Source organism: Aulostomus chinensis, chromosome 11, assembly GCF_037954235.1.
Source record: "Aulostomus chinensis isolate RoL2024-O1b breed Wild chromosome 11, RoL_Achi_v1.0, whole genome shotgun sequence".
NCBI lineage: Eukaryota > Metazoa > Chordata > Actinopteri > Syngnathiformes > Aulostomidae > Aulostomus > Aulostomus chinensis.
This window is the reverse complement of record NC_141330.1, coordinates 18,591,979-18,603,249: the sequence shown is the minus strand read 5'-3', so window position 1 is coordinate 18,603,249 and position 11,271 is coordinate 18,591,979. Positions and strand designations below refer to the sequence as shown.

At 40.7% G+C, this 11,271-nt stretch overlaps 1 protein-coding gene across 10 annotated transcripts in view; it reads right to left on the bottom strand.

Moving 5' to 3' along the window:
- Nucleotides 1–1,056: 1,056 nt before the first annotated feature.
- Nucleotides 1,057–11,271, bottom strand: part of LOC147253697 (plectin-like) — a 129,169-nt gene continuing 118,954 nt past the window's right edge. For 9 of the 10 annotated variants that reach the window (XM_086218941.1, XM_086218942.1, XM_086218945.1 and 6 more), the window contains 3 exons: nt 2,250–9,353; nt 1,962–2,078; nt 1,057–1,807 (listed from right to left, as the gene is read on the bottom strand). In XM_086218941.1, the coding sequence (XP_086075067.1) occupies nt 3,207–9,353 (6,147 nt within the window). In that variant the 3' untranslated portion in view covers nt 1,057–1,807; nt 1,962–2,078; nt 2,250–3,206. The remainder of the gene's footprint in view (nt 1,808–1,961; nt 2,079–2,249; nt 9,354–11,271) is intronic. The other variant, XM_086218939.1, reaches the window with a different exon arrangement.

Genomic DNA, 11,271 nt, shown 5'->3' with positions numbered 1-11,271 from the left:
ATATGTGTGTGCAAAATACACAAGAAAACCAATCAGTGAAATGTTTTATACACTTAAGAGCTGGAAGTAAACTGTTCACACAATTCTAATATAAAGGGAGACAAACACAGATATTTAACTGATGAAATGCTGTCTACATTGGTAAATGCAGACGAGCAATGATCAATCATCTATCAGGCAGACACAAAGCAGTGGCTGTTACATTTGTTTCACTGCTGCCCCCTTCTGGAAGGGTGAAGGCCGGTTTAATACTGACCTCACGTGGTTAAGTGGGACAGTTTAATAATTTAAATACGCTTTATTCATCGATAAAGACAATCAATTGGGAGATTGGAAAAAAGATTTAGAGTTGAGACCCACAGAGACCAGATGATTACTAGTTAGCTTTGCAGAATGAGTGGTAATGGATGAGCAGGGTAGCATAGTTCCTTCTTGGTTCTGAAACATGCAGTTCCTCCTCCTACATATTCTTGTTCAAATGAATCAGGTTTAGGATCTTGGTTTGGCCACATGATATACTCCTCATCCTCTCTTACAAAGTTGGTATGACAGCAGAATTAACCACTCTTTCAGCTGTCGCAAATGTTAAATTTTGTTTTCTTGCAATTTTAAATGATTTCACAATGAATGTTAAGCACAACCCTAGTTTCATTATGTTGGCAAAAACGGTGTCTGAGACTATTTGGTCATTTTTATGGCCATGCAAAACAGCCCATCCATAACTGTTCATTATGTTGAGCGAACTAGCAGTCAGCTGGTCCCTGGGGGTCTCTGCTCCCTAATGAAGCACAGAGGAGAGAAGGGTATCCATCTTCTTGTCTTACTTTGGGGAGAATGGCAAATAACAGTATTTCTGAAAACTCAGCATGTTCCTTTGTTTCTCTTTTTGACATGCTTCACATAAGCTGCTCAGTCTACTACGATATGATTTTTTATGTAAATGCATGGCAGCATTGCAAATTGTCTACAAAAATTTAAAAAAACTTAAGACGCATACATATATATATATATATATATATATATATATATATGATATTTATACATAAATGACAGGAGTGTCTGTTCAGAGTGTATTTATTTACAACATCATGTTATTTTTGGAACATACATCAGTCCACTCACCACATAATTCAAAGAAAAATTTGTATATATGCAACATCAGCCAGTTAGTTTGTGAATTGTTGCTAAAATCACACTCAGCAGTTTCATCTGCAGTTTTTTGAATATGCAGTCTTTATTGTACATGACTGGTTTTCCCAAAATATCCTTGTAGTTAGTAGAACATGCAAGGCAAATTTATGACATATCAAAAACATAATGAAAATGAAATAAAAAGATGTACACACTTTAATGATGCATGACAGAAATACTGGGAAAAAAAAAATTATAAACAAAAATCTTCCAGCTGGTTTTCAGCTCGCAAAGAAAGCATAAAGCAAAATGTTAACTGAAATGAGTCAGTTTTATATAATACATACATTTTTGCAATATGCTGGTATCAGATGTGCCAATTCTTGAATTTTCCTTAGTTAGCTCTTTGGTTGGACTAACTTTACAGCAATAGACATGAAAAATATATTCAGAGAATTTAAGACTACCTAGATGAAGACATGCTATCGACTACTGTGGGAGTGTTCTTCACCAAAAAGGGTTGGCAACATAAAAATAATATTTATAGTAAAGTATATATGGAAAGATGTCATGAGTGTTCCTAGAAAGGCATCCCAAGATGGTGTCAGGTGGACTCAGCCTCAGCTTTCTTCGAATGTGAAGTGCAATGGAAGGAAGGACATATTCAAAGGCAAATCTAGAAACAAAAGAAAGCAAATTAAACAAAACCATGCAGTGATTTAAAAAAAAAAAGAAATTGAATGGAGACTGAAAAAGCAAACTCAATAAAATTAAGATTCATTTTTTTGAAAATGAAATAAAAATGACAACATTTTTCAAGAACTATTTACCTGTGTGGGTATGAAGGTATGACAGGGACTCCCAAATCCATCCAGGCTGAAGGAATGATGGGTTTCAGCCAACTGAGAATCTGGGTTCATAGATGGGAGTGTGAGGGGCTGAGGCTGCTGTTAAAAAATCAGACAATAAGAAACATTATTGAAATTTTGAATAGACATAATTTACCAATGATGTCACTCTGATGCTCTGAATAAAGCAATAAAAAGCTAGACTAATGTGAACAAAAGTAAAGAAGTGAACAAGGCAAACATAACAAATGTGGTGAAAACGCAACTTACAAGAACCAAATTATGAAGAGGCAGGTCTGCATGGATAAGCGGGATCAAGTCTGACATCATCTTGGGATTTGCTGGGAACACTTGTTTGAAGGTGAATATGAAGAATCCAAAACTTTGGAGTGTGTAAAACAAAAATGAACTAAAAGAATTCAAGTTTACTGAATATAAATGGGCATATTTGCAAAATAATACAAAGACAGATATGAAATGTCTGCATAGTTTTAATTCTGGCAATCAGTTTCAGTGTCATTGTCTTGTAGTGCCTTATTTTTGTAATGTCTCACATGTGTGTTCAATGCTGCAAGAAACTGGGTTTATTATTTAGTCACCCAGGCAACAAATAACCCCCCCAAAAAAGTCTTTTCATACTCAATATAAACAATCAGAAATTTTGAAGGTATCTAAGTATTAGATACAGATATAGAATCCATTAAAAAATTAGAAATATCTTGACATTCAGCATCTCATGTAGTATTGCCAAAAAATATAACAAAATAGACATTTTCTTGAGTTTCAAAGGAAATAAGGAATATTGGAAAAATATTGTTTTCTGACCTACGTAAAATATATATTAGTTTCAGAAACCATAAGTATACAACTTTTTAACAGATGTGTAAAATGAAAACTAGTCACTTAAAAAAACAGCAGAAATGTCATGCTTTGCTTTAAAACAGTATACTGATGTATAAATCAGTACTAAAGAAAACTAATGTTATATATCTAGCAACACCTGTTTATGTCTCGATGTATGAGGCACAATTTAGAGATCTGTTTATATATGAAAAAAAAAAAAAACAGCCTGGCAAGGCTTTATGTGACCACATGCAGAGCAGAATAAATAAATTATAATTTCTTTGTAACTATTTTCCTGTTAGAAATGCAACTGTAAAGTGCATTAGTATTGTTGGTACTAAGTCACATAAGCAATTCAAAGCTGTTATTGCGAGAATTAGTTAATCAAAATCTGCGGCTGTAGCCAGATGAGGAAGATGTGTAGGAGGAGGATGAGAAGTTCATGGTGAAGCCGGATCCAGCATCAAAGCTGCCTCTCCTGGATCCTGATCGGGAACCTGTTCTTGAGCCTGTCCGGGAGCCATAAGCTGATCCAGAGCCACTGACATTGTAGGGACTGTAGAGGCCTTTGCTGGACTGAGAAGAGGCCTCCAGAAGTCTCAGACCAGTGCCTTCCTCAACCATGCTTCTGTCCATGGCATCTTTGAAGGAGATTTTCAGTTTCGTTTTTGGGCACGTTATATATTTAGAATAAGCGTTGACGTCTCTCAGTTTCTGTGCTGTACGGGCATCGATTGTACCCTTCTTGATGGATTCATCTAGAGAGACTCTTCCCTCCACATCAGGCTCAATAAGTCCACCTGTCAGATACTGGACTTCAAGGAAACGCTGCCCAGCTTCGTAATACAGCCAGCCCTTCTTTAGAGCCTGGGAAGCAGACATCTTAACTTTAGTTCTGGGGTCTTCAAAACCATTGAATGCTTTTTGAGCCAGATTGAGGCGGTCAACCATAACTTTATCCACAAGGCCTTTTTCTGTAGCGTCAGTGACAGAGAATTTCTCGCCAGTTGAAGGGTCAATTATTCCTCCACTGCAGGCTTGGGCCTCCAACAATCTTTGGCCTGTGATGTTGTCTACCAGGTTTCTGTGCATGGCCTCAGTGATGGACACCTTCTCCAAAGTGTCTATATCCAATATTCCAGCTATGGGGCCAGTTTCCTCTGCTGGGTCATTCCATATTACTGCAGGTGCTTTAATGGAGGGTATCGGGCTCATGGGAGAGGAGTAGGTGGACCCAGTGGTGGATCCAAAGGAGGACGAGCGAGAGCGGAAGCCTCCCATGTTACCAGAAAGCATGTCAGCAAATTCTGTGATGGACAGGTTTCCACTTCGGTATGTTTCAAGAGAATTCTGGTCAATGAGGCCACGTGACAGAGCATCATCAACATCATACTGTCTCCCTGACCTCCTGTCAATGATAACAGATTTGACAGTGCCATCAGAGGACGTCATTGTTATTTCTTCCCATTCACATTCCTGTTCAGCGAGCTCCAGGTAGGTTTGGTGATCAATGAGCCCCTTCCTATAGGCCTCATACACAGTCATTTCTTTGCCAGTCTCTGGGTCTACAATGACAACTCTGCGTTTGCGAACAGAGGATTTGGAAGAGGTCTTCCTTTCCCGCTTCTTATCTTTGAGTAGCAGGAGGACCAGTCCAGTGTCAGGATCAGTGATACACCTCTCCATGAGCTGGAGGTACGTTAGGTTCTCCTCAGTGTTGGGGTCAAAGAAGCCTTTAGTGTCATCAGATGGATCTGTCAGGATTTCATTCATTTCCTCATCAAAGAAGCCACGTTTGTATGCCACCTCAACAGGCAGACGGTGACTTTCCTCAGGGTCAATGATTCCACCAGTTGCAATCTGAGCCTCCAGGAGACGTATGCCATGATCTTTCAGGATAAGCCCCTTTTTCATAGCCTGGAAGAGAGAGATTGTCTTGCCTGAGTATGGATCTCTATATCCTGTCACTGCACGCTCAGCTGAGAGAAGCTTGTCTTTGAATTCTGGCCCAACAATTCCCATTTTCACAGCATCATTAACAGTCAGTTTGAGGTTTTTGATTGGATCAATTACATAACCCGTGGCGGCCTGTGCTTCAAGAAGTTCAAATGCAGTGCCTGGCCGAATCATGTTCTTCTTCATGGCCTGGTAAATTGATAGACGGTCCTTTGAAGATTCCAGAAATACACCAGAAATACAGCTTGTGCCCTCAAGGTACCTTGATAACCTATTGCTAACCTCCTCCACTGAAACAAGACCCTCGTTGAGTTCAGTGACTGTCTGCTGGTCAATAATTTGTGAGCGGAGCAGCTCCTCCATTGTTATTTGCTTCCTCAGACCCTTGAACATCAGCCTCTTGTCTCCCAAGGACAGAAGGCGCAGCCCACCATCTAACTTGCATCTCTTTAGCAGCTGCTCATATGAAACAGCCTCATCAGTGACAGGGTCAGTGAAGCCTTTAACATCCTCTGTCAGTTTCTCGTTGGTTTCTTTGTTGATATAACCCCTTTGCATGGCAATGTCTCCTGGCAGGTGGAACTGGAATTCAGGATCAATAATACCTCCAGTGGCAGTTTGTGCCTCTAACATTTTAAGCGCATAATCCTCTGGAACAAGATCCTTTTTCATTGCCTGGAAAAGAGATATAATTTTGCCACTGTATGGATCTTTATACCCTGTGACAGCCCTCTCAGCTGAAAGGAGCCTATCATGGATCTCGGGGCCAACAACCCCCTTGCGAACAGCCTCATCAACGGTGAGCGTTTCATTCTTCAGTGGATCCACAATGAATCCTGTTGCTGCTTGTGCTTCTAGGAGACAAAGGGCTACTTCAGGTTTCAGAAAACCTCTCTTCATTGCTTGGTATATGGTTAACTTGGAGCTTGAGTCAGTTGTGACACCAGCAACACAGCCCGTACCATATAGATACTGTTTCACACTGGTCATCTCCATGATGTCACGAATATCTCTTTTGCCTTGTTTAAGAAGGTTGTATGTCTCCAAGTCAATGATGCGGGCATTGTACAGCTCCTCAATAGTTATCCTTCTTCTTATTGTCTGACAGGAAAGGGGACCCTCCTTTCTGATGATCTCTCTCTGCTCCATGATCTCAATAATAATGATGATCATCCGCTCTTTAGTAATGTTACCAGAGCGATATTCATCCATGAGCTTCTGCCTCTCCTGTTCCGGAAGCAAATTTGAGTTCATAATATCCCAGAGATTCATTGATTTGTCTGCAAGACCCTCAATGGGAATGTCAATTTGGGTGTTACTTAGGTCGCTCTGTGTTTGTTCCTCTGTGTAGAGGTACGTCTTCTCAACCACAGTTGGAGACTGCGGTTTGGAGAGTGGGAGCATGTTCAGGCCTGTCTCCGGATCTTTTTTGCACTTGTCTTTAAGCTGTTTGTATGTTACATTCTCATCGGTTTCTGGATCTGAGAAGACCTTGTTATCATCAGTGGGTTCAGAGAGGGTGCTGGCAGTTTCCTTGTTGAAAATGTTCTTCTGATATGCAACATCAGTTGGGATACGATGACTGTTTACAGGGTCAATGATTCCTCCTGTAACCATCTGTGCTTCTAACAGTGGCATGGCATGCTCTTTCAGGATTAGATCTTTGTGCATGGCTTCAAATAAGGAAATAGTCTTGCCTGTGAATGGATCTTTGTAGCCAGTGACAGCTTTCTCTGCAGAGAGGAGTTTTTCATGGAGCTCGGGTCCAACAAGGCCTGATTTCACTGCCTCATCTACTGACAGACACTCATTCTTCACTGGATCTACAAGGAACCCAGTGGCTGCTTGAGCCTCCAGAAGTGAGAGGCCTGTGTTGTGCCTGAGAAGCTTTTTCTTCATGGCCTGATAAACACTCATATTCTCTTTTGTTGGCTCCAGGAAGATGCCGGCAATGCTATCAGAGCCACGGAGATATTTCTTGACACTGGGATTCTCACTGACTTGTTTAGGTGTTGTTTTGCCTTTCTGAAGGAGATCAAAGGTTTTCTTGTCAATGATTTTGGAATCATACAGAGAGCTCGCTGGGACGGGTGATCTGAGTCCCTTGAAGCTGGACTGCTCTCGTTTCTTAGCCTCTTTCTCATCTACAATTGTGATAATGATCTTGATAAGCTTTTCAATTGTGACCTTTCCTGATCTGAACTGTCGGAGCAAGTCAAGCCGTTGCTCCTCAGTGAGATATTCGGAATTGATAATCTCCCAAATTGTCATCTTCCTGCCCTTAAACGGCCCTGAATCAAGCTCCACAGTTGCCTGAGTCATGGCTTCCTTAGTCTGGGCTTCGGTATATGCTGGCTCCTCCTTAGCACTGATTGCTTCATCAGAGAGAGGCAGAAGCTTGAGGCCTGTTTTCTTGTCAGTGACACATCTCTTGAAGAGCTCTGAGTATGTGACATTTTCTTTTGTGTTGGGGTCAAAGAAACATTTAGTTTTATCTGTGGGGCTGCTCAGAGCCTGTTTCATTTCATCATCGAAATAATTTCTCTTGCAGGCCACGTCATGAGGAATGTGATGGCTCTTTACTGGATCAATAATGCCACCAGTGGTCATTTGGGCATCCAGTAGTCTGACTCCTTGTTCTTTAGGTATGAGATCTTTTTTCATTGCTTGGAAGAGTGAAACTGTCTTTCCAGTATAAGGATCTCTGTAACCTGTAACAGCTCTCTCTGCAGACAGGAGCTTTTCATGCAGTTCAGGACCAACAACACCTGCTTTGACAGCTTCATCCACGGTATATTTTTGATTGTTGACAGGGTCGACCATGTAGCCTGTTCCTGCTTGGGCTTCAAGCATATTCAAGGCAGGCCCAGGCCTCATCATGTCCATCTTCATGGCTTTGTAGAAGGACATTGTTTCCTTGGATGAGTCAATAACTACACCCGCAATGCAATCTGTACCCTTCAGGGCTTTGTGGACAGGCTCCATTTCAGATACTTCTTTGACTGTCTTATTGCCCTTGTGCAATTTGTTGTAGAGGTCTTTATCAATGATTTTGGATTCCAGGAGCTCAGTGGCAGGGACAGGTGCTCTCAGACCATCAAAGGTGATTTCATTCTTCTTCTCTTTCTCTTCTGCCACAGTAATCACTATCTTGATGATTTTCTCAATGGTTATTTTGCCTGTCCTGTACTGACGGAGAAGGTCCTTCTTCTGGTCCTCAGTGAAGTACTCAGAATTGATGATTTCCCAAATGGTTACAGTCTTTCCCTTGAATCTTCCAAATGGAACAGACACAGTTGTCTTGCTGAACACATCCTTGGTCTCCTCTTCCGTGTATATACTTGAGCACTGAGCAGCTTTATCTGTGATTGGCAGGAGAAGCAGACCAGTGTCGGGGTCAGAGGTACATCTTCCCATCAGTTCAGAGTATGTCAAAGGTTCCTGAGTGCTTGGGTCAAAGTAACCCTTTGTGTCATCAGAAGATTTCTCCATAATTTTGTTCATTTCTGCATCATACTGTCCCTGTTTATAGGCTGTTTCATTTGGTACACGGTGACTGTTGATGGGGTCAACGATGCCCCCTGTGGCAAGCTGAGCCTCGAGGACTCTGATAGCATGATCATGTTCAATCAGACCCTTCTTCATAGCTTCAAAGACGGAGATCTTCCCGCCAGTGTATGGATCTTTGTAGCCAATAACAGCCCTCTCAGCTGAAAGCATTTTGTTGTGCAGTTCAGGGCCAATTACTCCTTCCTTGACAGCCTCATTAACAGAAAGTTTGGCATTCTTAACTGGATCGAGAATATTACCAGTGGCTGCCTGAGCTTCAAGAAGGATTAAGGCCGTGCCCGGTGTAATCTTCTTCTCTTTGGATGCTTGATAGATGGACATTTTTTGATTTGATGGTGTCAAAACACCAGCAATGCAGTCCTTCCCCTTCAGAATTCTCTTCAGATTTTCTGTCTCACCAAGTTCCTGCACAGTCGTTTTGCCATTTTTCAGCTTATCAAAGTCTTTCTTTGGCAAAAGGCCAATGTCATGAAGTCTTCTTGCAGGGACCTTATCACGAATACCATCAAAAGACAATGGATCTGGTTTCTTCTCCATACTGTCTAGTGCATCGGTTGCATTTTGGCCATTGAAAACAGTCCTTGTAGTTTCAACTGTGGTTACTTGGATACGATCTTTCTCTGTCTCCATTTGCTGCAATTTGTCACGCAATTTCTGGTTCTCCTCTGCAAGAATTTTTTCCTGCTCTAGTCTCATCCTTTCCAGCTCCTGCATTTCTTTTTGCTTGTTGAGCATCTCTTTCTCAGCCTCTTTCTGCTTATTAAGGGCAGCATCCATATTTGCCTTGAGTTTCTTCTTCTCCTCTTCCATCTCCCGTCTCTGGCGTTCCTGTTCATCTTGGAGAGCCTTGGCCTTTCTGACTTCTTCTTCAAACTGGCTCTCTAGTCGCTTTTTCTCATCTTCAATGAGCTTCTCCTTCTTCAAAAGCATCTCTTTTTCTGTAAGGAATGTCTGTTGGAGAACTGTCTTCTCATGTTCGATTTGTTTCTGCTGTGCATCAGCCATCTGGCAGAAAAAAATAGAAAATATAGTCACAACAAGTTTACAGGTGAGACATACGTCACATAAAACTTACACTGATTTCATTTGTAATGGAGACAGTTTCTACAATGCACTCTGCTTATGCATATGGAGATCAGAATAATGCCTATGGGAACTTATACTGTATGTGCTTTTCTGTACTTTCCTGTCTAAAATAATTTAATAGGAAGGATGTGTATTAACACCATGGAACTCTCATCTAGGTCTTTTCTGTGTATTGTGTAAATGTATTCCCATCTTGAATAATTTCAATGTCAAAATTGAAAATAGCTTTGATTACATATAAGGTAAATTTATCAAATTAACTGGAATAAGAAACCAGTGATGCCATTAGAGCCTATCCAACTGTTATATTTAAAAAAGATTTTGAAGCACTGTAGTAAGTGTTTCTATTAGGACTGGGCATTGTTAATTGATAATTTAATTGATATTTTACTGTTTAGAGTCATTATTTGTTGAGTCGATTTGCATTTTGTTGTGTGGAATCAGATCAATCTGACTTTCATTTTGATCTGGTTGTCTTGTATAGCATGCGTCTTGAAGCAATGCGATGAATTTCACGTGGCAGCACTCAGCCTGAGGTGCAGTTTAAGACTTTGAAGAAGACACAGAAATCAAACACTCTGCCGTAGAAATCTAAATGTAAGATGATAACAGTGAGAAGAAGTTGGCTGAGGGACCGTTTTGAGCTTAAAAATGTTACTAAGGTCATTGTAAACATCGCAATGCTGGGTGTAAGTACAACACAACAATGACTCGTTGATGATGATGATCTACCCCTTACACCTGACAACCTACACCTGACTTTGGTTTTTGGAATCTTCTCTAAAGGAGGTTCAGTTGCCACAATGCTATTCTGTTTCCTTTCACTAGAGTGGATATCTTTTGTGTGTCGTTGCACAGGAAAAGAAGTCGATGTATTTTGCTGCATGGGAATTTTATCATAGTTTTCTAATATCAGTATTTCCAGTCTGTTTGCTTGTTTTACTCAATTACTTTATGTAAACACACCAGGACTCATATTCACAAAACATTTTGTATATGACACTTAAACTGCTGTGCTAAGTTTCCTCTTAGGACCGAATTCACAAAGCTGCTGAGAACAACATTTATAGAGGCACTGGGTGAGATCCTAAGATGAGGGAAAGGGGCGGAGTTGAGCCCGTTGCTACGGACAATGTCGTGTTTCAGGAAGAAGCTTAGCTTAGTAATATCCTTACGTAGATTGGCTGAAAGGAGAGGGGTGTCAGTATCAACATGGAAGTACTGCAGAAAGAGGTGTCACGCTACTATATTCAAGACAGGGTTTTAAAATGAACTGTTACTGATGAAGGAAGCAACCATTTTGACCAGTCAAGTAGCCTCTTTGGTTGCAGCCAGTTACACAGCAGTATCTGACAAAACATTTAGTGGCTATCCATATTAGCAGCCTTTCATGCTGATCTTTATTCTAACCATGGCTGATAAGAAGTGTGATGATATGGCCTCCAAATAAGGAAAAGGAAGAAAAAAAAAAGTATACTAGAACAGGTTTTTGTTCTTTCACTTATTTTGGATAAAATGTAGAACATCATTAAAGGAATATTTGGAACAGGAATAAATCAAAAGGACTGAAAATAAGGCAATGCCTTTTAAAAAAAAGTATGAATACATGTTGGTCTTTGTGACTAAAGGCCCATGAACGCTCAACGTTAAATATGCTTACAGATACGGATGGAGCCTTTTGTCCCTACTACGCATTTATTTCGTCCGTAATTCTGCACATTTCCATGAGGCTTGTGGAACCACCGTGAATCGTGGGGCAGTGTTGCCGTCACTGTCCGATAGGTTGCTCTCGTGAGACACAAAGACGAAAAAGAAATGCTGGAACTTTTTGAGGAAA